This window comes from Aulostomus chinensis, chromosome 24, assembly GCF_037954235.1.
Source record: "Aulostomus chinensis isolate RoL2024-O1b breed Wild chromosome 24, RoL_Achi_v1.0, whole genome shotgun sequence".
NCBI lineage: Eukaryota > Metazoa > Chordata > Actinopteri > Syngnathiformes > Aulostomidae > Aulostomus > Aulostomus chinensis.
In genome coordinates this window covers 15,535,509-15,561,968 of record NC_141343.1, presented here as the reverse complement: position 1 = coordinate 15,561,968, position 26,460 = coordinate 15,535,509, and the positions used below count along the sequence as shown (strand labels likewise).

Sequence of the window (26,460 nt, the reverse complement as noted above, 5' to 3'; positions counted from 1 at the left end):
ATTACATGCAAATATAGCAAGGACATATGATATATTGGTCCACAACAAAATGTTCAAGTTTTGTTTTTTCCACCCTAATTTCAAATCTGAATCTTTGCATTTAGTTTGTCTCCTTGTGAACTAAGAAGAGCACTTTGTGAGCATGAACCTTCGTGTCCTATATGGAAATATATTTTGAGAGGCTATTTTATGTGAAAATGTTGTGTTGCATTCATTCATAAATAGACTGAACTCAACTTTCCTTATTACCATTTCATTGTTGCACAGGTAGCTGACCAGTGTGGGATTTCTCACTCTATTAAATGAGAGAATTGCAAATCAGAGTGCAGGAAGGGTGATGACGTCAGTGTGATAATCTCTTGGTTGCAATGATCTACAATGCACACTGAAGTTGTGTTCATGCCAAACGTGAAGCGACTCTTTGCCTTGTTTCTTTCACCTGAGTTTGGCCGAGGTATAATTTGTTTTTATTCGCCCCTCAAGAATGGGAATCTTGCGTAAAGATGAAGAGGAAACTACTGCTGCTGCTGCTGTCGTACTACAACAGTTGAGGTACATTTTTAGCATCTTTAAAACGCGAACGTGGGAATCTCAAATTTGTGGTTGTATTATTTCGATAGAGCCTACAATTTGTCAATTAGCCATGGACCGTGAGCACTGCCCGGTCAAAGCTAACTGACGGCTAAGCTAAGTGGCGACGGCTAAGCTAAGTGGACTGCCTTCACTCCCAGTTTTTTTGACATGTCGTGTTCAACCACTACAGAGACAGCAGGAGACCTCAGCTTGATTTTCTCACTTATGGCTACTCTTGGCCATCAAGCAATGACGCATGCTAGGAGCCTCCTGCCTAGCGTGTCTGGTTGCGAGGCATGCTAACTGTGCTCCATCCACAGCTGAGCACAAAAACACATGGTTTCAGTTTTGCACACAAAACAAACAACAAACACAAATTCAGGTCTGGAATTTAATCATGCAAAAAAAAAAAAAAAATCGCTTCATGTTTGTTGTGGACACAACTCAAGACTCGTAAGTCGTTGACTATGCCATTCCCGCCAAACACAATAGCTAGCAAGACTGTTGAAACTTAACCGCTATTTTGAACACTGTGTCTCTTCCCCCGCGACCAAGCCTTAGCACACTTAAATGTTTACCCCCAAATTCTTTTCAGAACTGTGAAAGATTTTGTGCGAAGCGGCAAATGCTGGCACATGTCAAGTGAATCAAAATGGCGCCTAGTGACGCCGACCTTTATTTAAAATTGCTAAGGACTTCAGTGTTGTACAGAATGTGTTGTCTTCAGAGTTGTTGGATCCAAGAACGAACCAACAACATCAAAATCAAGCGTACATCGCCCCGCCCCACTACCTCCCCCCCCCTTACCACCACGCTCCACCCTAGTGCTAATGACTATTATTTTTTTGTATTGCTAGTTGTATATTACAGTGTTGGGCTGATTTATCCTATGCATTTATGTCTGTAGGAAACCTCTGCACTGTACCCTCCCATCAGATCTTTAGAACTGAATTCTTTCAGGGTGACAAGTCCGAGTGTTCGACACAATGTATTGAATTTGCATGATGGTTGCGGTGAGAATTTCAGGACAGAAAATGCTCTTTGACCAGCTCAACTACTCTCATTTCATCCTTTCACCATATGGCTTTGGGAGCTAACACATTCAAAAGACCTCCAATGTCATGCAAAGTTTGATTTAAGAAACAGTGGACCTTTATTTCTGCAGAAGCAGCTACTAACGAGGACCAGGAATAGTATTATAAATGGAAAAGTCCACCCTGAAATTCTAAGGAGCCGCTGTTTTCCTATACTTTGAATGTTTTCACCCATTTCGCAGTGTCTCAGTCCACCTTTCTGTTCCATAGTTTTGGTTGCACTTAACACAGAAGACAGGTTTTTGGCCTAATCTAACACTCTTGGCACCAAAGGAAAGTGTTGCGTGGGCCAGATGTGGGCCAACTCAGCTGGACCTGACTTGGGCCAGCTGTGGGCCATATCAGGCCGACTTCTGGCTGAGTTTAGGCAGCCACGCTCATTCCGCTGTCATTCAAGACCAAATCTGGGCCAAATGTTCGTTGCTAACTTGGAATCTTACACCTTACATGTAACTATGGTGACCACAAAATAGAGCCTAATTTCTGTGGTAATCCTTGACCTCTTGTAGTACCACAATGCAGTTCACATTTGCAGTGTTTTGTAAAACTTCTTTGAGATGGTTTACCGTGAAATTTGGCACAAACATCTAGGACCTATTTACCACTGATTAGAAGCACATGCTGCCCTTCCCTTTGTAACCTTTGACCCTGTGTTAGGAGGTGCCCCAACCCCCCCACCCCTAACTTAACACCTAGCAAAACCGTCAGGTAATTTTTTTTTTTTTTTGCTTTACTTTATGAAATATATGTTGAACAGCCTAATTTGTACTTTGTTTGGTGCTAATTAGCAACCATTAGCTAACATGCGAATCACGACTGCTATCATCAGCATGTAAACACTGTCTTTGTGAGCATGTAGGTGTACCATCATTAGCATGTAGCTCACACAGGGTGAAGCTAATTATGAGTCAAAACCAACATGCAAATTCAGCCAGAAGATACGCTTTGGTTCCTGCTAGCTGCTAACACTCTCCACAACCTGTCAGACTGCTTTTATAGATGTTTTGAAAAGTAGTATTGGGAACTATCACCTAATGGGAGATAAGTGCGAGCAGAGGTTAACATGACACTTCCAATAAACAGCATATTGATGATACCGCAACAGCATCAGAAATTCAGAATAGTTTGAGGGACTTTTCTTGGCTTCTTTAATGTTAGCTTCCATGCTAGCCCTCGCTAGGCCAGACCCCAAGTGAAGCGGTGGCTAGCCTCCTGTAGCTTTAGCCAAATATAACACGAGAGGAGGCCTGTTGGAGAGCATTTTGGTTGACAAAAGGAGGCAGCTGTATTTACTGCTATGACCTGTGGATAATGGCCTTTTCCCAGCAATATTTGAACACTGGCTGTTAGGTTCCAGTGAGGCGCTTCGGTAATTTAACAAACAAAAGGCAAGTTTTCAGTGCAGATGTTTGCATGTTTTACCTCTTTTGTGTAAAATGTAAGTCAAGGAGAATTGGGGCCATTGTATTTTACTTTAATTTCTTTTTTAAGTGCTTTTTGAATAGCAACTTGTGAATTTAGATGTATGTGACCATGTGACTTTTTTTCTTTCTCAAAAGTTTCGTAGGCGATGGACTCGCGTTAGCAGTTGTGTTGTAGTTTGACAGTAGGATTGTCCATAAATATAAACATCTAAACAAGGAAGAACAAAAATCTGCCTGATGTTTTCACTTCAGTCAGCATTTCATTCAAATTAGAGGCAGATTATATGTTAGGCATTGCTTTTCCTGTGTAGCCGTTGGCACATAATATAACAACATATCAATCATTAATGATGTCAAATTTGGTTATCCATGTATGTACCAAGTACATATCAACTTAGTAAATGCTGCAAAGGTTAACCTACTAAAATATATTCATGGCGAATACCTAATTATAACCATATAGATGAAGTATGACATTCAAAGGCAGATATTATGTGAAGGTATTCAGCATGTAACAGTCAATTACAATTCATTCAAGTATCATTCTCATCTAAAGATAAGACTGTTTTTGTTGTCCTTTTTTGTAAATATGTACTTTGAATATATATCACTGTGTTTGTTTGGAATTGATTAATTTATTTAATGCCTATATATTGTTGTTTTTATGTATCCTGGTTTTGTTTTACTAACTGGAAACAAATCAAGGGGATGAAAACGTGTTGCTTATCTTAATGTTCGATCACGCATCAACACTTTTATAATTCATGATATTCTCTTTATTTATGTTTTGTTATTTCGGCTTTGGGTGAAGATTTAAAAAAAAAGTGGAATTCATTTCATTGTATTTACTTCTATGTAACATGTTTCACTAGGTCATATTTGATCAGATGTATTGTGGTTGCTGCTTGTAACATGATTTTATTCAGAGTTTCCAAATCATGACAAAAGATGAAAGCAGTCACAAAGTCATAATCTGCCATCTTGTTCATGTACGACATGTCACTTATAAATGGCACCAGTAAGAGGAAGACATTCTGAAAAGGTGCTATGTATAAAATTGCTGGAGGCAACGTATCACCAGAAAGTTGGGTTTCTAACCCTGTTGGCCCTTTAAGCAGCAGCCATTTTGGTATGCCCTATCAGGGGAAACGCAGTTGATGCAGACGCAAAGCTCAGTGTTGGGGTTGGTGGCTCACTAGAGTAGCTGTGACACAAAATAAAAAAGGTGGTCAAATGGTGCACTATTGTTTTGTGGGCTATGGCTAACAGCTAACCGTTAGCATAAGATGTTCCAAGTTTAATCGTGGAATTAACATAACATGTTATTAAGTGTAATTGCTCATTGTTGTTCGCTTCGGTCGGTTGTAAAAGATGAATCATGGGACAAAATATCACAGCTATTAGTATAAAATGTTTGCGTTGAAGGTGAACTAATAGCTGTTAGCTAACGGTTGGTTGTAGCCATGGGGTGACATAAATATTACAGTTGTTAGCGTATGATGTTTTAGATTACAGATTGAATAATGGTAGCTGTTAGCCAATGGCTAACCATTTAACTAAGTTTACATCATATCCCCCTTATATATTATTGTCTTTCTTTTTGTGGAGCTTTTGTTGTGTTTCTTTTTGTCTTTGTAACCGCTAAAGATTTGCCGAAGCATTAATCCTGCCTTGATGCCAAAATAGCTGCTGTGAAAAGGGCCGATTGTAAGGAGAGAAAAAAAAAAAAGAGGAAATGCTAACTTAACAAATATATGAACATCGGCAGTAATATTAAACGATTAGCTAGCTTTATAAGCTATGATGTGAAGTATCTGAAGGTCACGAGTGAGAAGAAGGAGCGAGAAGTAGAGAGGCGTATTGATGCAGAGTCTTTAGCGGTGAGGGATTTACACGCCAACCCTTCGCCACCACTTGTGCTACAGTGACTCACTAGTGCCTCTTGAGGCACAAAGTGGAGGTACAAATACAAGACGGTGCTAGCTTCTAAGAGCATCTTAAAAATATCTGACGAGGTGCGTGTGGGTTGACCTGTAGTTTTAAAGAAAAAAATGTAGGTTTTCATTTTATCTGAAAATGATAACACAACATGGGTGTGAACTCCTATCTGGCTAATGACTAGCTTCATTTGCTATTCTCAACTAAGTGGTTGGGTGACGGGGACGCGGAGTGTAAGACTTCCAGTATCAGTGCTGGGTAGAATAGTAGTTTGAGTACAAGGAGAGCTTTAGAGCAGTTGTAGCTGTCAAATGTGTGCGGAGACACGTCTTGTTCGGGTCATTTTGAATGTGGCAGGTCTTGCACAAGAATGCTGTACCATGGTGAGATGTAGTGAAAGTGTGTTAGGAGCGCCGAATGAGTGGAACTTCATTTTTCTTTTCTCTAACAATGGCAGGTAGTCGTTTCAGTTGCGCATTGCTGTTCTTCTAGCACAATGTTACGCCCATTTAGTGCTGCCTAGCAAATGTGTGACGTCTTATTTTTTCCCCTTTTGTCGAGTAAAGTTTACATTTCATGCACTAAAGAGCGAGCTTTGACATCACGGCTTCAAGTGCCAACTTGACTGAGTTGCTGGGACGGTTGGACGGACGTGAAATGTCCCTCACGATCTTTGTATTGAACGATGTTTATTCTTTCCGATGGTCACGGTGATGTTTGTGGTTAGAGCCGCGGTGTTTGCAGTAGTCGACCGTAGAGGCTAGTTTGAAGTGTTGTGGTTTTTAATCTGGTCATTGCAACTTCAGTGGTGTGGCCTGAAAAATAAAACGTTTCTGTGGTGAGATTTCCAGGACCAGCAGCTGAACTCGTCGCGGAGGGAGGTTAGCGGGGTTCCTTCCGAGGCGTCGGAAGGCACTGGACGCGCCTGTCACAGCACGGAGCTCGAGAATGGCCATGTTTGTAGTTATATTGAGTTATTGCTTATTTTCTCCTGGTAAGAGGTTAATTTATCCCCTGGTCACTTGAAAACAACCAGTTGATTTCTCGAGATTATGTCACAACCTGTTGCAGAAGGTTGTTCCGGCACGGCGTGATATCGATAGGGAACGGCTAGCATCCAAATCACCTGGAAAGTATCAGCATATCGGATATTGGCAAAAACTCCACCATGGCACAACCCTGATAAGTTATTACCAGATACAGGGGAATGACACAAGACCAACGGGTCCTAGTGATGCCCAGTTCCCTCTGGAGCCGACGTAGCCGTCAGCAGGAGAAAACCAGCTTCGTTATCTCAATGTGACTAATTAATCCACCATTGACTCTAATTTGAGATGTGGGTATCAAAGAGGTCGTCTCAAACGTGGCGGTTCTCAGCTCCCGTAGAACCCAAATCACCTCAAGACCTTTAGACTGAGAGAGGAAAAAAAAAAAAAAAAAAAAAAGAGGCAGCAGCTGCAGTTCTGATCAGGAGGAAGTCTTGAGACTCGAGCGAGAGTCGGCCAGCAGGACGGTTTCTCTCCTCTTCTTTTGTGCTTCGACAAGTCGAGTTCATTGTTTCGCGATCAGACGTTAAGCACACGGCTCAGTTCGCTCCTCTGGGGTGCGCCGCTGCACCTCACGCCATTAGAATCCACACCACAAGCCTGTCTGGCTCAAAGCTGTTAGAACCTCCTGCTAGGGTTCCTCTCACAGGACCAGAAGTAATCAGGACTAGTTTGCAGTGAATGCAACGAAATATGAGGTATTCCTCCCACAAATATAAGGTGTGGCTTTTTTGTCATGATTTCAATGAGACTGAACTGTAATTATGCCATTTTGTCATTGTGCTAAAATGAATATAAATATTCTATATTAAAATATATTTGCTAACCTAAACTGTGACGTCTGCTGTGGACTCATTTGGAGTGGAGTTACTTTGCGAGCAGAGAAGAGTTGTAATTAAAAAGAACAGGAATGGGCAGCGAACCTTGAATGTTGTGTTGCAGTAAAATAGTTTGTGATCTCAAGTCGTCCACGCGGATCAGAAACGTTCCTTTCAAAACAGAACAAATGTTCTGCTGTTGAACTTCCTGTGTTTGAGGAGTGTGGAGGCCACGAGAGGAAATGAGCGTCGTCCTCGCCTTTCCTCTTCCATCAAGTCAGTTTCTTTTATTTAGCGCCAAATCACAACAAAAGTGATCCCATGACACTTCACAAGTAGAGCAGGTCCAGCACCTCAACCGTCAATGAACCTCCACCCAACAGTTCTCCATCAGCAAGCACATCCTGCAACAGCATCCACCAGAACCTTCCTTTACCAGCAGGAAGGTGGAGCAGATCCAGGATCAGAGGGGACAGAGAGAGAGCAGGAGAGAGAAAGAAGAGACCGATCGACAGACGGGGACGTGAGCAGGTGGAGCCTCTTCAGGTCTGCAGCCTCCTCCAGCAGCACCCGGGATCTGGGATGTGGAAGCCTGAGGAGAAGACGGGTTAGTACCACATGTGAGTCCAGGAGGAGAGAGGAGAGAAGCCCAGTGCATCATGGGAGATCCTCTGGCGGTCGAGCCTCTACCTCTTCCTAGCGTGCAGCTCCATGTCAGCCAGGATTCAATAAAAAGAACTTTTTTGACATGAAAAGGGGTTTTATTATTTGTACAGAGGTTCCACATCAAGGTCATTTGACTATTCAGTTACAGAAGTAGATGAGGTGTGAGACGCCACCAGAGTGGGCAGCAGGCGGCGTGCAGCAGGCGGCGTGCAGCAGGCGGCGGGGTGGTCCTACTTGTTGATCTGGGCCATGAGAGCCTCCATGTCCGGCCGGCTCTTCAAACGCAATCTGTATTCGTCCTCAGTGTGCTGAGAGGAGAGAGGGATGGAGAACAGAGTTACACACCTGCTTCAGGTCAGAGGTCAGGTCCTGACACCTACAACTTCGATGTGTTTACATGCCGTAAATCAACGGTGGCCTGAAGAGGCCAAAGAAAGGAAAACTCAATTTTGTGGATGGAGAGGAAATAAAAGCCTTAAGAACTCCTTCCTGCTCCGACGAATTCGTCTTACAGGCCTCAACGTTTCTTTTCCTCTTTCTGGCAACTGCACCAGTGCGCTGATTCAAGCGCCCATATAAGGAAGTAAGGAAGAGCCCGGGACTTCCTGTCTGGGTGTCCACCTCCTTCCTGCGGGTCACCACACACTCACCTCCCTCATGGTCAGCTGGACTCCCTCAGGCTGGTTCTTCAAACACATTTCCATGAAGATGGGACACAGCAAACTCTTGGGCTTGTTCAGCTGCTCTCACACACACACACACACACACACACACACACACACACACACACTCACTCTCATCAAAAAGGATGTCAGCCAGTACATGCGGAGGCTCTATAACCCCACTTACTTGGACAATACGTTCATGAGTCTTCAAGACGGAGTCGGCGTAGAACTTGATGTCGTCTTCTGGCATCAGCAGGACCTCAGTGCTTTTGGTGGGCATGGCGTAGCTACAAGAGAGATTCATCATGTGACCAAAGTGGGGCGGGGCAGCTTGCCGGCTATGAAAGCCATCAGTTCAGATATCCGGTGTGACTCCTCACCTCCCTGACACCCTGAAGCCGAGCTGCTGGCTCAAGTTGTGGATGTACTTGGCGTAACTCTCCACCAGCGTCATGTCATAGCCGCTCACGCTCACGTTCATGGTGACGTAGGCGTCTTTGAGGATCGGCCTCACGTAGTCTTTGCTTTTCTTCCTCATTCTATTCTTTGACTGAGGAAGAGAAACGCGAGACTTTGAAAGCTACACGGCAACTTTGAAGGGAAGTTGTCATGTTGTTCATCATCTCTATCAAGCTTAGCACAAAGAATGGCAGTGGATGGGAAACGTTAGCATACCCCTGTCTTCTGTTTTGGTGTAATGTTTATTGTTTGTAACAACCTGTGTAGTCTCAGTTAGCCACCCGTTAGCAGCCACCCGTTAGCAGCCACCCGTTAGCAGCCACCCGTTAGCAGCCACCCTGTTAGCAGCCGCCCGTTAGCAGCCGCCCGTTAGCAGCCGCCCGTTAGCAGCCGCCCGTTAGCAGCCGCTCGTTAGCAGCACCCTGTTAGCAGCCACCCTGTTAGCAGCCGCCCGTTAGCAGCCACCCGTTAGCAGCACCCCGTTAGCAGCACCCCGTTAGCAGCCGCTCGTTAGCAGCACCCTGTTAGCAGCACCCTGTTGGCAGCCGCTCGTTAGCAGCACTCTGTTGGCAGCCGCTCGTTAGCAGCCGCTTTTGTCCAAAGCAGCAAACAACCTGATCAAGACTTCAGACTGGAGGGAAAACATTAATGAGCACGCCAAACTGCTTCAAGTTGGATGGTCGCAGGTGCTGCCATCTCCTGGCAGAAGAAGTGCCAGGTTGTTGTTTTTTGTCTTCATAAAATGTAACCTCAACTGACCACAACCAGTAATTCAACATCAACAATGCCTTCCAACATTCAACACATTCCATATTCAACATTGTCAGTGCTGAGTGCTCACTGAGTGCCGGGTCTGAGACCTTGGTAGTTGGTAGTTGGTAGTTGGTCCACCATGTGGGAGCAACAGAGTAGAGTCTAGCTAGAGATGTGGAGCCACGCTGGGCTGGGAGCACCAGCCGTCTCCCACAGGCAGAGCGTAGCGGCGAGAGGGTGTGTAGACCTGGATGAGGGGTTCCAGGTCGGCAGGAGACCTTCTGGTCACTTGTTAGCAGCCCCGTTGCTACGGCACAAAATAGTCCAGTCATCACTGACACTGATCTCTTCAACCTGTCGTTGTTCATCAAAAACCCACCAATGTGAAGACCGGGGAACAAACAGTATTTCTGGGTTTCAGGACTCATGATGGTGCTGTTTTTTTGGGAGAATGTCCATTTGATCAGAGATATGCTAACACTTTCCATCCGCTACCATTCATTGAGCTAAGCTAACAAACGTTTCTTGGTTTAGGGCTCATGAGGAAGCAACATTTTCAGTGAAGGGATGAGATTCTTACCCTGCGCGGTAAAAGATACTTCCACCTCCCGATCTCATGTGTTGGCATGGATCTGTACTGCCTGACGAGAGACACGCCCCCTCCTGAGGACAACCGCCATCACGTCAGTCTAACCTGTTAGCGTCTCCAGACTGCTTTAACATGTTGATTTAACTTTACTCACCCAAAACAGGCTCCTGGGAGAATGGTGGCATCCTTCAAAGACAAGATCGGGAGTATTACACCCAGACCGTGTTAAACGATCCAAGAGACCAGGTGTCAATGATCAGCATCAACCTGGCCTCTCATCATGATGTAAAACACAAGTGAACACCAGTACACAGAAAAGTATAATGGAAATATTCTAAATGCTAATTTTATATGTTTCTATATAAATAAATGACTTTGGGTACATTTGCATCACACGAATCAAATTATGCTGCCACATAAATGTGGTTATGCTCAGGCTTGTGGGTTGATATTTCAACACTAAACTTTTATTGTTGGAACCTGCGGGTGAAATCAGACATTTTTTTCTTCAGTTTAGGAGTTTTATTCTCTGTACTGCACAATCAGTCAAACCTGTGAGACGTACCAGCAGCGTGGGAGAGCCTGATTGACCACTGCGGACACCTGCAAGCACACAACCCAGCTGTCAATCACACGCCTGAAACGACGGGGGTTTTGCTACAGCATGATATATTATGTTTGTCTTTTTAATATCTTTGTAATGTCTCCAGCTGATGTGGGTCTTAGTTTTCACGCAGTGTTGGTTTCTCACCATAAGTAGACACTGAGTAAGCATTTCTAGCTTCATGCTAAGAGTCTAACTTCTTTTTTCGGAATACTGTCACTTTAATACAGTTTATCGCCTCATTGTGCTTAAATAGTGAGTAGGTGAAGGGTGCCCAGCCGTCTGGAGGAGGTTAACGGGAACAGCGTGACCTCTGTAACGGGGGGGGGGCGAATATTCCCGGGGGACAACGAACCACCACCTACCTTTCGAAGCGCGACATTCATTTTCTGGCTTCTACTTCGGTTTCCCCGCTGTTGACAGGATCAGTCGAAGCTGTTGGCGACTTACAGGTAACTCCAACCGCCCCAAGAAACTCGCTCAAAGCATTGCGGCACCAACCGGAAATGTCCACCGGAAGCCAGTACGCGCTCTATTGGGTCCGTCGATGTGTCAAACATATAGAAGGTTCCGCCGTTTTGAACTACAGGACAGTTTGTGGCTATCTTGTCGTTTTTGGTAGCATTTTATTACCACGAAATACAACTGAATGTTTTTTATTCCTTATTGGATGAACTCGTGCCCATATACACTCTTACTAGTGCAGCAAGCTAACCCTCGATTCGTATCATTCCACTAAAATTTTACGTGAAATCTTCAAAGGCAAAGTTCAAGTTCTTGTTTCAACTGCACGTGTGGTGAGATCCAGGGATTCCAGCTCAGCACCAGCTTTTAGAACACACACCTTAAACTTGCATCTTCTTTACATGATTTAATTCTCCATCCTGGTAAAATTCATCACTTTTCAATTTAAAACTATATTTCTGTATTTTGTGTGAAAAAAAAATTGAAATGGAATCTTCAGAAAAAGGGCAGCACGCTGGAGCAGTGGTCCTCACTGTGGCCCCCCATCAAGAAGGTTGTGGGTGGAGCCCCGGCTGCAGCACGGGGTCTTTCTGGGTGAGTCTGTTCCTGCTGGGTTCTCTCTGGTACTCCAGCTTCCTCCACAGTCCAAAGACATCAAGAGGGACCAGGTTAATCCAGACTCTAAATTGACCGTAGGCGTGGCTGGGAGAGCCAATGGTTGTCTGTCTCTATGTGTTGGCCCTGCCATGGACTGGTGACCCGTCCAGGGGGAAGGCTGCTGGGATAGGCTCCACCCCCCTGCGACCCTTAACAGGAGGGAGAAAATGCATGGATGGATGATGGATGGATCTTCAGAAAAATGGAATCACAAAACACCGCGCTGTAACGGCACATTACGATTTGATCCAGATGACATCATCGTAAACAACATCTCGATAAAGAAAAATGGAAGTTCAACGGAACTGGAGGACTCTTTGATAAACCAGCAGGTGATGGAACCACAACGTTTCAGCAGGCTTTATTTATTCATTCAGTTTGGCGTCTCCCAAAATCATCTGTAGCACAATTGAACAACTCAAAACATTCAAATATTTTAGGCCTAACAGTTTAATTGTAGTAAAGTGCAAAATCCCACATCACCTGAATCAGATGTTTTAAGAATCCTGTATGTACTGTGCATAGGAAGGTCAGACATTGAACGACGCTCTCCAAGCGCAGCGATGAAGCGCCGAGTCATGTAGTAGCCTATGTAAACTCTATTTATACAGATCATTCCATTTTTGCAGTGTCATGCCAAGCAAAGACAGTTTTTGGGGTTGATTTTTTTTTTCTTTTTTGCGAAGATATTCATGCACACAAACACGCGACACGTCCTGACTCTTTGGCTTACAGTGTCCAAGCAAGTCCCACAGAACTGGTTCAAGTAGATTGTTGCTAGCCGCTGCTGGTGTGTTCACACCGACGCCGGTTCTGAGGCTTTCTACTGGTGTGAACCGGGGAACATGATTGAGCCTGGAAAAAAAAACGCTCTGGAAGCTTCATCTAGGACCTCGGAGTACTGCGTGTTGAACATTCAAATGAACAGGTGGCAATATTTTTTCTAAAAACAACGGATAATCCATCAATGCGGTTATAGTAGTAGTTAGCATGACTGGCTAGGTGTTAGAGAACCAGGCGAGAACCAGCAGAGGTTTTGGGCTGATTTAGTTTCAAGTTTTAAGAAGGAACATGACAAGTTTATGGGGAAGTCTCAAATTGTCCATCGTCCTCGGAGGGACAGAAACAGACCTGCGCTAGTTAGCTTAGCACCATGTATGGTAGTGGGTGGGATGTGTTAGCAAACCTCTATCAAACTCATCAAACTGGTCAGCTACGGGAGTGACTCAATGGCTTCAGGCCCATTTCTTCCTCCAACCTCAACATTTCCAACAAACGGCCAGAAAAGCCACACAAAGTTGACACGTTTACGTCCAAAAAGAAGCAACTTCGCGTCCACCTTGTGAACACAGCTTTGCAGAGTTGGCCACGATAGGTAGCAGCAGTCGCATTTGAGTTTTGTTGGACGAAGTTACAAAGAAGTGCTGCGTCAAAATCACTGAGCTCAGTCAGGATGTAGTTCCGATGATGTGTCCGGAACCAAACGAAACACAAACCTCGTTGAATTAACGCAGGCATAGATGGCAAATAGTAAAGTGTGTGTGACTTGTGACAGAGCTGTGCCAACACTTGCCATCTCCTGCCATTCACTGTGCTGTGTTAACCAGGGTCTGGGCTCCCCAGAGGAGAGCCTGTCTGTCAGACTCTGCGGATGATTTCCCCTAAAGTTCCCTGAAGCTTCCGGCTACATTCGTAGAAGATACATTCGTCTTCGTGTGTGTTCAGCAAAGTCAGCTGATGTAAAAGCACCTTCATGGCATTCAGCATTCACACCAAGTCCTGTTAAACACCTCTTTCTACATTTAGCTCCTCTTCGCCATCATCATCCACGTCATCTTCATCTTCTTCTTCTTCCTCCTCCTCCTCCTCCTCCTCCTCCGGGCTGTAAAGATCATCAGCCAGCTCGCTGTGGTACTGTCCCTCCTCCTCTTCGTCCTCCTCTTCCTCCTCATCATCCTCCTCCCCCTCACTCCTCATGCCTTCCTCGCTGCTGTCGTCGAGGTCGTCATCATCGTCATCGTCATCCTCCTCCACGGCCTCTTCCTCATTTTCCCCTTGCTCCTCCTCCTCCTCCAAGTCTGATAAGTCACCTGAGTCATGGAATTAATTAAAAAACAGAGTTTTTTTTAGCATCCTAGTCAAGTTAAGTCAGTTTTATTTGTGTGTCACCAAACCCCAACCAAAGTTCTGTCCTGACTCTGTCCAAGTAGAGCAGGTCCAGCACCTCCCTCCTTCAATGAACCTCCACCCAACAATTCTCCATCAGCAGCACATCCTGCAACAGCAGCCACCAGAACCTTCCTTTACCAGCAGGAAGGTGGAGCAGATCCAGGATCAGTGGGGGACGCACATCTGCTTTGACTGGTTGGGAAAAATCCATGAAACTGAAACGGGTTGCGTTTGCTGTTTGTAAATGTTGCTGCATCAGCTCGTCTTGAACCAATCAATGAGCGCGTCTGATTCCTATTGGTAGCTCTTGGACCATCGGGCCTGACCCCTGGGAGCCTAGTTTGTCTCTGGAGCGTTTTACGCCTCTGCCGTGAGACAGAGCTTTTGGGGTAGTCTGTCAGCGTGTCTGTGCCTCGTGATATCTCAGGAACACCTGGAGAGAATCTCAAAGTTTTGCTCGATTATCCACTGGGACTTGTAGGTGAACTGAAAAAATGTGGGGGGGCAAAGGTCAAAGAGACAAGGTCACTGTGACATGACATATACACAACGGCTGTCAATTCTTACTTGCACAACATCTCCAGGACAACTTGAGGAAACTTCTTCAGATTCATTTCAAAAGTCCACTGGGACTTGAGGATGAAGTGGACAATTTGGTGATGAAAGGTCAGGTTCACCGATACCTCACCTGATCAGGATGTCTCAAGAACATCTGGAGAGAATTCCTTCAAATTTGCTCCAAACACCCACAGTGACCCGAGAATCAAACTTCAGATTCTGGTGGTCAAAGGCAAGAACGCACAACCACAACGCGGTATTTCTAGTGCCTGTTTGGACGCCACGCCGCAGTGGTGTAACCTGTCCGACGGTGAATGTAGACAACTTCCTTTTGACAAAGCTGCACGGCTTTTTAAAAATGGCGGTTTTATTGCCAGTGGTTCCTTCCCTGAGGTAGCAGCGAAAAAGATTCAAATTGATTGAGCTAATATGGTTGGCAGTTCCTGTGGTCCGGACCAACAAAGCCAGGTTATAGGAACTAAACCTGACGTTAAAAGAATCATCAGAACGCGGGCCAGAATTTAGGAGCTGAAAAGACCGAAACTGGATAAAGGTCTTAAATAACCGATCATGTTGCAAACACATTCCTAAAACCAAATAAATGAAACTTCCTTACACAGCGAATTAATGGTTTCAATGATCTGACACGCCAGATCCTCATGAATGAATCTCCTCATTTCTTCCTCCATCAGTCCTCCAAGAACCTCCGTCTCCATGTCGACGTATTCTGGGTAGAACATGTTTTTTCTTAGCTGCCGTCGGCATCTAAACACACACACACACACACACACACACACACACAAAGTTAGGAACCGGAGTTCAATGTTAAGGAGACTTTTTTCATTTCCTCATAGATAAGCACTCCAATAATCATGTACTCACTGTTTTCCTGTTGTCTTGTATGCCTGAAAAGGGGACAAAAGAAGTTTTGGACAAACGGTTACTGATCAACCAAATGAGTAGAGGAAGGTGTTGGTCACATGCTTGCCCACTACATTCCCCACACAGGAAGTCTGCTGGTTGTTGAGCCAATTCAATCAAGGTGCCGAACCTTGTCAATACACACTCAGCATCTCTCTCTCTCACGGTCATCACAAGCAAACTGGAAATGTTGTAGAAAACTAAAGGCAAATCAAGGCTGTGTCTATCACACGCTTGGACGTACAGATAATTGGCTACAATGAAAGGCAACGTGGCAACGTTCACCTCGATGAAGCGGAACGGGTCACTTTCCTGCATGAGGCTTTCGATGCCGCAGCGAACCTCCTGGAGTCGGGCCTGGTCCTGGCCGATCCTGGTGATGTTCTTCTGAATCGCAGATCCGTTGGTGTCACAATGGGTGCGCGTGCATTCTCGCAATGTGACGATGAAGCGCAGGACTTTGGCCTTCATCTCCTCACCAAGCATGGACAAGCGCTGCTCTGAGTCGTCCATGAACTTCTAGATGCGGAGAGAAAACAGGATGTCGTGAAAAACACTTGTGACTCCACCTCCATCCACTTCTGGGCCTGATTCATGAAATGGTTGTGTGTCCTTACGCATTTTAACAGACAACAACAAATGTCTGATGGCTCCCTGTAACCTCTTGCTCCCTCTTGTGACTGACCATCCCCCCACACTGTCAAAGACCAGTGCCAGACAGGCTTTACTAGCTGCCTGAAAGACGAAAACCCAGGGCTCAAATGGTCCCAGTGGTGTGAAACCAATCAGTGCATGAGAGGACTTCTTGGCTGAGGCCCATTCTGGGTTCTCTGCAGTGGTGTTCACTGCAGAGCGCAGACTCTGTGCTGCCTTACCTTATTCTGCCTCTCCTTCACCCTCTGCTCCTGGAGCTTTTTCTCCGCCATGCTGTACTTCCTCTCCACCCGGTACAGCTGCTTGTCCAGCGTGCCCTGGTGAACATGACGGAGCGGGCGGCGTATTTACTCACTCATTCTTGCCAAAGGAAAAACACTTTGATCTTAAGTACGCTTTATATCAACTTAGTTACAACTCTGTTCAGCTCTCCGCTCCTTCACAAATATCTAATTGGCAGTATCACATTTATTTGCTAGTATCAGTACGAGGTTTGCCTGATGAAGTTCTAGTACTGAAGCGTCATAACTTTGTAGGTTTTGTTCTACTCGCCCTTCTCTGTCACACCTCCCTCAACAAATGGATGCCAATGGAGCCTCACTGACTTTAAGGCCAAGGAACCAGAACTTATTTCAATGTTTCAGAAGTCAATCTTGCATCACTCCATGCAGACCATCTTCTATTGTTCCATAGTGTTCCTGCCAACATCACCTAAAATATCTACATACATGTCCTCATGCTCAAAAAATATTTGAAAAAAGGGAATATTTAAACTCAATCTAGCTGAAAAAGCCATTGATGGTTGCTTCTGTTTGAGGCAGTGAGTCAAATTCAACAGGTCGAGGACTAAAAGTTCTGAAGGCACAGGAAATGGATGTATCTCTCTCCCGCCATACAAACCACATGGTCATGTGACCCTTTCTCTCATGGACACAGCTAGTCACAGAGCAATAGCTGATAATACCCATTCATCAGGGTTCCAGACTCATCTGGAGCGCATTGTTAGTCAAACATGGACCGGGTGGAACACAAGCGCCTCAGCAGAGGAGGACTGGACACCAGCAGCTCTGGACGCACACATACAGAGTTGAACCGGACATCTCACACCTCAGTGGTGCTGTCAATTGTTCCACGTGGAAGAATGTTGAAAAGTATTGTCCATAATAATAATAATAATAATAATAATAATAATAATAATAATAATACCTTGAGATCTTTCATGGTGTTTTCCAGGGTCTTGATCGTGTGTCCAGAGTGTCCTCCTTCTATTATGCAGTCGTTGCACACCAACACCTTGTCGTCCATACAGAAGTATCTGGCGTGAGAAGAACAGGATTCAGAACCAGACCCACATTTATTTAACTGTGCACACAAGTGGCAAGAGATACCAAAGACCAGAGAAAATATGGGGCCGAAGTTGTCAAGTTTAGTTTTGAAAATTATAGGAAGACAACCCATAAGTTAGGTGGTTCTTAAAGCTAAATACAAAGCTATCGTTACGCTAACGAACTGAACCATGATTTCTAACGTCCCTGACAACTTCTGTAGACACTCGTTCGAACCACAGGATGCAAGACACATAAATACTGAGTCACTGATTCCTGTGACTGTTCCTTAAACTGAATATTGTGTAGATTTGCACTGAGTGACTAAATAAATCACAAAATTCAAGACGGTTCTGAGCAGAATGATTGTAGACTAACAGGCACTGAGAGGAGCCATTACCAAAATGGAAACATTACCACTGTTAGGAGCGGGTCCTGAGTCCTACCTGTAGATCTCGTCATGCTCAGGGCACTTCCTCCTCCAGACGTCACTCATCGGGTCTGTCAACGGATGCTTTCGAAACGCCGGCAGCTCCAGATGTGGCTTCACATGCTCCTGACACATCGACACCTCACATTTCAGGCACGTCTTGACCGCAAACACTGGTGAGGCAGCGGCAGCAGCTTCCTGCTTGTCGTCACCTTTCAGAGAAACCAATGCAGCCGAGGGTCCATCGGCGGGAGCACAAACGCCTGATGCCTCTGCAGCTGCGGGAGGGCAGTAGTCACACGGAACAGCAGAGCTTCCTTTTCGTACTGCCAGAGACAGCGTCTCTCTGGATCTTAAGGCAGAGGCAGCTGCAGTGGTGGCTCTGCGGCGATGACGGTAGTCGTCTGCAATATTGGCTAGTTTGAAGTTTTTCTGAAAGTTGGTGCCACATCGGTGACTGTCGCGGCATTCTGGGCAGCGGAAGCGACCGCGATCTGCTTGCCGCTTCAGCCGATCCAGGCACGTTTTGCACAAGTTGTGGCCACATGGAAGCAAATGGGGGTCCCGGTACAAGTCCAGGCACACGGAGCAGGTGAGCTCCTCCTGCAGGACGCTGGACTGCTCTGACTGGCTCGAGGCCATGTCAGTATTTGGACTGGAAGTAGGAAGCAATGAAACAAATGAGGACAGACTGAAGTTGAATGAAACTAAGGAAACAGGTGAGGGAACAAGGAGAGGAGTCAGGAAACACTAAAGCCGGAACTACTTTCCTGACTGGGCGCAGTGATTTGACGCAGCACCTGCAAAGCTCCATTGGAACAAAACAACAGAACCAAACGTTTGTTGAGGACTAGAAGAGCGACTGCTGCTACTGATGATGATGATGAGGGGGATTCCTGCAGGACAACCCTGAACTTAGATGAGGAATGTTGATGAAGCTATGCTAACACTTCCATTCCACACTCCCTACTGTGCGAAGCCAACAAACGGTCCCCAGCTCTCAGCTCCCACATAAAGCATGTGACTAGGACCGCCTTCTTCCATCTGCGAAGTATCGCTAAGATTAGGAACATCCTTTCCCAGAGTGATGCTGAAAAACTGGTGCATGCATTTATCACTTCTAGGCTGGACTACTGCAACTCTCTCCTGTCAGGATGTCCTAAATACTCCCTAAAGAGTCTCCAGCTGGTCCAGAACGCTGCAGCGAGGGTTTTGACGGGAGTTCAGAAGAGAGAACACATCTCTCCCACTTTAGCTTCTCTCCACTGGCTTCCTGTAGGATCTAGAATCCACTTCAAAGTCCTTCTGCTGACTTATAAGGCTCTCAATGATAAAGCTGCATCCTATTTGAAAGAGCTCATTAGTCCCTACTGTCCCACCAGAGCACTCCGCTCCCAGAATGCAGGTCTTTTAGTGATTCCCAGTATCAATAAAAACAGACTGGGAGGTAGAGCCTTTAGTTACCGGGTCCTTTACTGTGGAACCAGCTCTCTCCATGGGTCAGAGAGGCAGACACTTGAACTACGTTTAAGTCCAGGCTTAAGACCTTCCTCTACGACAGAGCCTTCAGTTAGGACTGGTTCAGGTAGCTCTGAACCATTGATAGCTATGCTGCTACAGGCTTAGACTGCTGGGGGACACATCAGGTTACATGGAGCCCTTCCCTCCTCTCCTCTCCTCTCCCCCTCTCTCCTCCTCTCCTCCTGCACATTTTTGGAACTGTCATTACCACTACTTGTTGCACTTTGTAGTTTGGCCTTGGTGTCTCGCAGTCTCTCTGTGTTTCCACAGATCCACCAGAGCCCCAACCGCTGCCTGCATCGCCCCCCCCCCCCCTCTTATCCCCTACTGTTACACCGGCCTGCGCTCCCCTTCCATGAACCAGTCTACCATCCAGTCCCCCATCAGGCTGGCTTGCTCTCCCTGCCTCCCCTTCCATGAACCAGTCTACCATCCAGTCCCCCATCAGGCTGGCTTGCTCTCCCTGCCTCCCCTCCCATGAACCAGTCTGCCATCCAGTCCCCCATCAGGCTGGCTTGTGGTGCCAGATGCTCACGAGACAGTGCCGCGTCTCGTTTTGCATGACCACTGTTCCATGGTCCAGCGCCATCACTGGCACCAAATTCCAGTATCCCAGATCAGAAATCCCTTCACTTGCTGTTTTTGACGAAAAAACAGCTCTTCATCAGGAAACGTATCTGTAACTTCTCCATCATGAGCGGCTCCTCTACATGTGCTTAGGCAGCCAAACTGCTTTCTCATATCATTATCGCTGCCTCCTTCCCTGAAGGGGACACCAACCAATTAGAGTACATTTAAGGCCCGACTGAAACTTCCAAAAAAAATAATGTGTTTGTCCTGCTGGCAGTCTGATGAAAAGGCCGTGACCTCACGATAACCTGGAAGCCCGCAAGCCTTCTGTTGTTTACAAGGCACAAAAGGAGATGGGACTGCAGCTGGGAGTCCTGTACACGAGCTGCTGTGAAAGCGGGTGGTGCAAACTGAAGTACTGCCGCTGGGCCGGTTTTCCCTACTCGCTACTCTCATTGACAAAGAAGGGCCAACCAGAAATAATGTCATCGTTCCCCTTCGTTCAGGGGTCAACTGCCAAACAAGTACAGTTCCCTTGGCGAGTTTGTCTGAACTACTCCACTTATGCTGATGGTTATGGGGTCAACCACTGATGTTACTGTTCCCTTGACTAGTTTGCCTGAGGTTTAAGGGTCAACTTTCAAAAAAATACAGTTATCGCCACTTCTTTACCAAACCTTTACAGTGCCACTGAGATTCGAGGGGTCAAATGTCAGTTTCACTGTTTGCTAATTTCCCCGGCAACTAGATGGCCTTGAATGGACACAAGGTCAGCAGACATTGATTACAGCTCCCTTAACTAGTTTTCACTGACCATTATCCTGGCGTTAAAGGGTCAACTGACAAATTCACAGGTTCGACAGGACTTTCCCCTGTTATTGGGTCAGTCGTTACTTTTACTGTTCCATTCGCCTGTTCCCCTTAAGTTAAGGGGTAATTTGTTGCTTTGACTGTTCCCTTAGGGAGTTCCTCCTGGGTTCAGGGGTCAAGTCACCAAAAACCAAAAGAAAACCCCTTATCTTAGCTAGTCTATCCCAACTACTCCCCTGAGAGAAATGGTTAAAGGGTCAACTGACAAGTCCACGGTTTCTCCTGGCCAGTTCCCCCCTCACAGGTCTACGTTACGGGGTCAACGGACAATTAGCTGACTTGTTAGCAACAGTAATCTCCCTCAGGCTAAACTCGAGGGGAGATGGCGAGCTAATCAAACACCCAAATACCAAACGGGGATTTAACGTGTACCCTACCTGGCTGACGTGGATACTTATTCTTCCCCACACCGAGTCCCAGCGTCGTTGACTGTCAGCCGCCACTCGATGAGGCTAAAAATGCGAGCCGCCACCGCGGTGCACCTGCCGCTCGGTCCAGGGATGGCAGCGCCGGCTGGCTCCGATTCTTTTCGGCTTTAGGATGAAATATTCCAGTCACTCAATTTCTCATCTGGACCTTTCGGCTTCTCACAAAAGGACGACACACACCTGTACTACGGACACACGGACGGCTAACCGAAAGTAATCAGGTTGCTGCGGTGGGGATGCTGCCTTCAGGGCTCCTCGGACAGTCCGTTTTCTGTAATTGTTGTTGTGTCTCTTAATTTGTATCACGGTAACTCGGTGACCATGGTCGAGAGCTCGTAAGCCGCCTAGTAGATCACTTCCCTCAAAATTGTGTGTATTTTTACTTCACTACTGCGTGTAAGTACAAGCACCCTTTCTTTTTTCTTTTATGTTCCCTTCAGTCCCTGAATGTCTCTCATCTTGTACCGTAAATACGATGACTGTGTGCAGGTTGACTTTCGGACATCACGACTGTTTGGGGTCGTGGTCTCGTTTGCAACATATTACGGTGAAAAGGTCAAAGTAGAGACTTCCAGACTTTTCAGTAAGAAAAGACAAAATCAAATGCCTGTTAATAAATAAGGAAGAACTTACGTGTGATGTGATAGAAAAATATGTATTTTATATGCAGTTTTTACAATGTACATACGTATGTACATTGTACACATGGGAAAATCATAATTAAAGCTCAATGTATTTTTAGAAAGCCTCCTGAAACATGTCTGGCAGCGACTTTTCTTTAATCTATCCATCCATCCATCCATCCATCCAACCATCCACCCATCCATCCATTTCAGAAGCCAGAACCTTCTTGCTGTGAGGGGACAGTGCGGACCACTGCAGCACCGCGCCGCCTCTTTTTCTTTAATGTTAGTCTTCAAAACTAGTGTGAACTTCTGGTATTAAACCATACATTTCTGCGGCGAAATGTAACATTTCAGTCAATATTGATAATTCAGATTCAGATTCCTTTTATTAACATTTGTGTCACACACATAGGAATTTGTTTTGACGTTAACAGGAGTGCATTCATTTTTTATTCATTATTTCACAAAAAAAAGCACACAAGACAACACAGTGTAATCGAAATAAATACAAAGTGCATAGTTATAGTTTGTAGTGCAACAATGTTCCCGGTGACGTAGTGCCGGTGACACTAGGGGGCAATGGTGGACGGGAAGCCAGAGTCATTAAGGAGTCTGGCAGCAGAGGGGAAAAAGCTCTTTCTATGGCGGGCCTTCGTGGCCTTTGGCAGTCGCAACCTTCTACCAGAGGGTAGCAGGGTGAGGAGGCCGTGGCCAGGGTGGGAGGGGTCAGCCATAATTTATTGATAACCTATTTTCACAAAGATTATTTCCTTGTTGCGTACCTGCCTATAGCATGTACATATCGCTATTGTTTCACTGCACAAGTCTACATTTGGGGACAATTTCCTTAAGAACTCACACAGAAAGCAGATAATCCCATTGCCATTCGAATTTGATTGCCAAAGAACATTAAGACCTACTTACACCCCATGAAATTATCACAATGCGTGTTTACAATGATCATGTTGGAGTACACAACAAAACGAGCAAGCAAAAAAAAAAAAGCAATCGACGGCTCATGAAATAAGATAGATAGATAGATGAAGTGCATTTTCAGGAGGAAGAAGAAACTTCAGATGCTCAAACGCTGCTCAAATCAAATTCACACAACAAGTTTGTATTTTGTGGCTGATTGTTGTGTGATTGTAACATTACACTCCAGCTTTAACGCCGTTTGTGCACTTCAGTGATGCGGTCACACAACCTCTCGCATCAGTGAATGCCTCAACTTATTTGTAGTGTCGTTGTGAAAGTGATAACTGCGGTTTCATTATCTACTAAAATATTCATCCACTGAAGACGACTGGGCCTCGGATGGTGTAGCCCAGGTAGAGCTTGGGGCTCGGGGCTGACGCAGCTACGACTCTTGCCTTTATTTTCTCCCGTCCGACAGTCACAAACACCTGCTGCTGGTCGTTCTGCACTGGCATCAGGGGTGATTGGCACGGCTCCACCTTGACCGGGAGAACGATATCTTGGATTTCTGGGAGTTTCCACACTTCCCCCTTGCTCCACATTCCAGTTATCATCTCCTCTTTTTTGTGACGTGTTTTGCTCTCATCAGCTAGAGCAGCATCCAACTGTCTTTCCACGATTGCATCCAGTTTTGATTTGTGAACCCATTTGCACAGACCAGAGCCCTTTCCAAGAAAAAACAGAGGACAGAGGTAACGACCTTGGTAGTACTTGGCATACTTGACTCTCTGAAAAGCCTCCTCCATGAGTTCCACGTACTCTTGCAGATGACGGAGCAGCTCGGTGGGAACTGCTGCCTCTTGGTTGTCGTCACTGTCGTCAGGTCCATCGATTGTGGCTTGTTCTGCCCCTCCTTCATTTATTTGTCCCAACTGATGATGTCCCTCAGGCCAAAACAATAGCAGAACCAAAAGGTAGAACTCAGGGCTTCTGCCACTCACTTCTTCCATCATGAATGTGTGTAATAACATTCGGAGGTCACCTAGCGGGGTGAGGTGTGGAGAATCATGCATCTTGTTGCTTAAGAGGATGTTGGAGAGGATGTACCTCTCAACCGCGTCGCAATTGTCAGTGTTTGCCTCGTAGAAGTATTTCAAAGTATCTCTGGTCACCTCTAAATCAACAACCGTTTTCTCAGTTTCCTCAAACCTGGCGTGTCTACCCTTTGACATGAAAAGTCCACGACTCAGAAAATTGAGAAGGCCTGGGAAGCTGGTGGATTCCGCTGCTGCTTGATCTGTGATTAGTTCGTAACAATGAACCACATCCCTCCAGAGGTAGAATGGCTCTAAAGTGGTCATGTCAGGCGAGGAGTAGGTGAGGTAGCGTTCAAAAAAGTCAAACTTGGATTCAACTTTCATTGCACTGAAATAATTGACATATGACAACTGGACTTTCTGAAAGGTAATCTTTGCCACTTGCATGAAGCCAAAGTATCCTCTGTTGTTGAAGGAACACGAGCTGCTCACAGTACCTTCTCCATCCATCTCCTCAGAACTGACCTCCTCCTCAGCTTTTTCCGCCTCACTGTCAAACGCAGCAATGGCCTTCCGAAGCACATCAGCAGTATCCTTTGGATTCAGGGTTCCCCTCATCAAATGATTCTTGTAAATCTGCCCAAGCGTGTCAGCCACACGTGAGTTCTTGGGATGTCTTGCAATGGCTTCTTTTGCCCATTTTTCTGCTTCAGAATATTTGTTTATGCCTCTTGTGATGTAATAAGAGCGGGCAATGGTTTGAGGGAAAAAGGCGTTGTGTCTGAATATATTTGATGCGGTTTTTAAAACATCGACAGCATAGTTGAACCTTTCTTTTTCCATCACATCCTCAATCAGCCTGGAGAACTTCTCTTTACGTTTGTTTGTTGTTTCTCTCTTCAGTAGCAAATAGTTGATGAACGGGGTTATGTACTCTTGGGACGCACTGTTGCACACCGAAAATGTTCTCATGAAGTTTTGTACTATTTTGCTCCTGGTAAGCCTTAAACCATGAAGCATCTCAACAGCTTCTTTTGCCAAGTTTGGGTCACTCACATGTACACAGTCAGGGTTGGATGAGTCTATAAAAGCAGTAAAAGGCTCCATTCTTTCTGTAAACATGCAGGGTTCATCGATGAGGTCAGGTTGTCTCAGGATCTGCTGACACTCAGACATCCGTAGAGAGGAGTCAGGCACATAAGCTTTCAGAAGTGCCAAAAAAGAGAACAGTTGTGTGTTGGAAGAATGGGGGTGTTCCCTCACATATGTTGAAATAATTCTACTGGCTTCATCCAGGTCCGTCGTCGTTGTTGTTGTTGTTGTTGTTGTTGCATTTGGCTCCATGATGGTAAACTTCAAAACTGGAGTTTTGTTCTTCTTCGACACACTTCAGCAGGATCTGTATACCCTACAGGTAATAGTAGAGCTCGTGTTAATTATTTTGATTGAAATCATACGGCTCAGGGCTAGAGTGGCCATCTAGCAGCTGAAGGGTCGCTGGTTCCATCCTCACTTCCCCTGGTGACCTTGAGCAAGGTACTGAACCCCTAATTGCTCCTGATGGCCCTGTGACAGATTGGTGACCCACCCACCTCCTCTCACCCAATGTCAGCTGGGATAGCCCCCCTGTACTCCTTAATACCCCTAAGCGGTAAAGAAAATGGGTGTATGAAAAATACGTTTTTTTAACCATACTGTGCATAGTGCATTATATCTTAGCAGGGATAGGGTGACTTTTTTGAGAAATGTGCTGATTTTCCATCCCCCTCAGAGCCAAACAAGAAGACAGTATATGGTCTCTCTTCTGTGGCTAGTTAGCTTAGCAAAATGAATAGTTCTTAGACGCCAACACCTATATTTCCTCTAACATCTCATTATTTCATAACAAGCGTTGAGCACAAGCCCAGTTATAGTCATGCATGCAAAGATCATTTCAGAAGAAAGTCTGTTGACTTAAGTATGATAACACTTCCTCAACCACACTTTATGCTAAGCTAACTAGCATTGGTCACAACTCCTACTTCACCACAAAAAGAAGAGTATCTTTCTGCTAATAAGCAAGAACCCAAGAGAAATAAAACATGAACTTTAATATTAAATAAAAAAAGATGACTATCATATCAACGGGATCAATTGAAGCGACTAATATATGACCATACTGTGCTTACCAAAATTCACTTTAATGTATTTTCGCACTATTAACTGCTCAATATCATTGACCAAAAAGATGAAAATGTTGTAAATGTTTCCTACTCTTGGTTCGTTATTTAGCAGCAACGACCCTGATTCAGCTGAAATTTGCTCACCTGATGTTGCTCAGAAATGCAGAACTCCAAGACAAAGGAACAATCCAAAGTCACCTTGGCTGTTCGGTTTCACCAGGATTGTGAATGAATGAAGACCTGTGAGAGGGTGTTTATATAAAAGGTGCAGAGCTACTCCTTCAAGGCTGAACTTACATTTCCTCCTAAATGAAACTGAAATCTCGCTTTCCACTGAATAGAAAAAACCTTACAAGAATGTGAAACCTTTACAAACATTCACCATCAAAAACATCTAAGATGGTCGATGAAGAGATGTCGAAGTAATGAAGACACTAGCGTGGCTAGCATGTATCAACGTGAAAAGATCTGGATATCAAATCAAATGAAGGGCAGTCAAAGAAAGGCTTTACACAGCAGCTGC

At 45.4% G+C, this 26,460-nt stretch overlaps 3 protein-coding genes across 4 annotated transcripts; all 3 read right to left on the bottom strand.

The window, feature by feature from the left end:
• Positions 1-7,628: 7,628 nt before the first annotated feature.
• On the bottom strand, positions 7,629-11,178 carry mrpl48 (mitochondrial ribosomal protein L48). Its single transcript, XM_086197512.1, has 8 exons — positions 10,995-11,178; positions 10,591-10,628; positions 10,180-10,211; positions 10,017-10,099; positions 8,605-8,774; positions 8,409-8,511; positions 8,210-8,299; positions 7,629-7,867 (listed from the first exon to the last, which is right to left on the bottom strand). The coding sequence occupies exons 1-8, from the start codon at positions 11,013-11,015 to the stop codon at positions 7,790-7,792; spliced, it is 615 nt and encodes a 204-aa protein (XP_086053638.1). The 5' UTR covers positions 11,016-11,178; the 3' UTR covers positions 7,629-7,789.
• Positions 11,179-12,084: 906 nt separating this feature from the next.
• LOC147238886 (E3 ubiquitin/ISG15 ligase TRIM25) lies at positions 12,085-21,514 on the bottom strand. 2 transcript variants are annotated; one of them, XM_086197511.1, is made up of 8 exons: positions 21,147-21,514; positions 17,825-18,463; positions 17,260-17,368; positions 16,275-16,370; positions 15,715-15,918; positions 15,361-15,386; positions 15,095-15,243; positions 12,085-13,841 (listed from the first exon to the last, which is right to left on the bottom strand). In XM_086197511.1, the coding sequence occupies exons 2-8, from the start codon at positions 18,448-18,450 to the stop codon at positions 13,534-13,536; spliced, it is 1,518 nt and encodes a 505-aa protein (XP_086053637.1). In that variant the 5' UTR covers positions 18,451-18,463; positions 21,147-21,514; the 3' UTR covers positions 12,085-13,533. The 2 variants fall into 2 exon arrangements, with proteins under 2 accessions (XP_086053637.1, XP_086053636.1); XM_086197510.1 differs by having other exon boundaries at positions 12,086-13,841; positions 15,361-15,383; positions 15,685-15,918; positions 21,147-21,499.
• A 745-nt stretch (positions 21,515-22,259) lies between these two features.
• Positions 22,260-26,192, bottom strand: LOC147238885 (sterile alpha motif domain-containing protein 9-like). Its single transcript, XM_086197513.1, has 2 exons — positions 26,082-26,192; positions 22,260-25,183 (listed from the first exon to the last, which is right to left on the bottom strand). Exon 2 carries the CDS (start codon positions 25,117-25,119, stop codon positions 23,110-23,112), a length of 2,010 nt encoding a protein of 669 aa, XP_086053639.1. The 5' UTR covers positions 25,120-25,183; positions 26,082-26,192; the 3' UTR covers positions 22,260-23,109.
• Positions 26,193-26,460: the final 268 nt, after the last annotated feature.

Bases quoted from the DNA above. Each gene is read 5' to 3' on its own strand.
- LOC147238886 (XM_086197510.1), bottom strand. From the start codon at position 18,450: ATGGCCTCGAGCCAGTCAGAGCAGTCCAGCGTCCTGCAGGAGGAGCTC. The intron at 15,384-15,684 runs GTGAACGTTGCC...TCCCCTTTTCAG, and splicing joins ACCCGTTCCGCTTCATCGAG to GCATACAAGACAACAGGAAA. The intron at 15,244-15,360 runs GTGAGTACATGA...GTGTGTGTTTAG, and splicing joins TACAAGACAACAGGAAAACA to ATGCCGACGGCAGCTAAGAA.
- LOC147238885 (XM_086197513.1), bottom strand. From the start codon at position 25,119: ATGGAGCCAAATGCAACAACAACAACAACAACAACAACGACGACGGAC.
- mrpl48 (XM_086197512.1), bottom strand. From the start codon at position 11,015: ATGAATGTCGCGCTTCGAAAG. The intron at 10,212-10,590 runs GTACGTCTCACA...TTGTCTTTGAAG, and splicing joins CAGGCTCTCCCACGCTGCTG to GATGCCACCATTCTCCCAGG. The intron at 8,775-10,016 runs GTAAGAATCTCA...TCTCTTCCTCAG, and splicing joins AGTATCTTTTACCGCGCAGG to TCAAAGAATAGAATGAGGAA.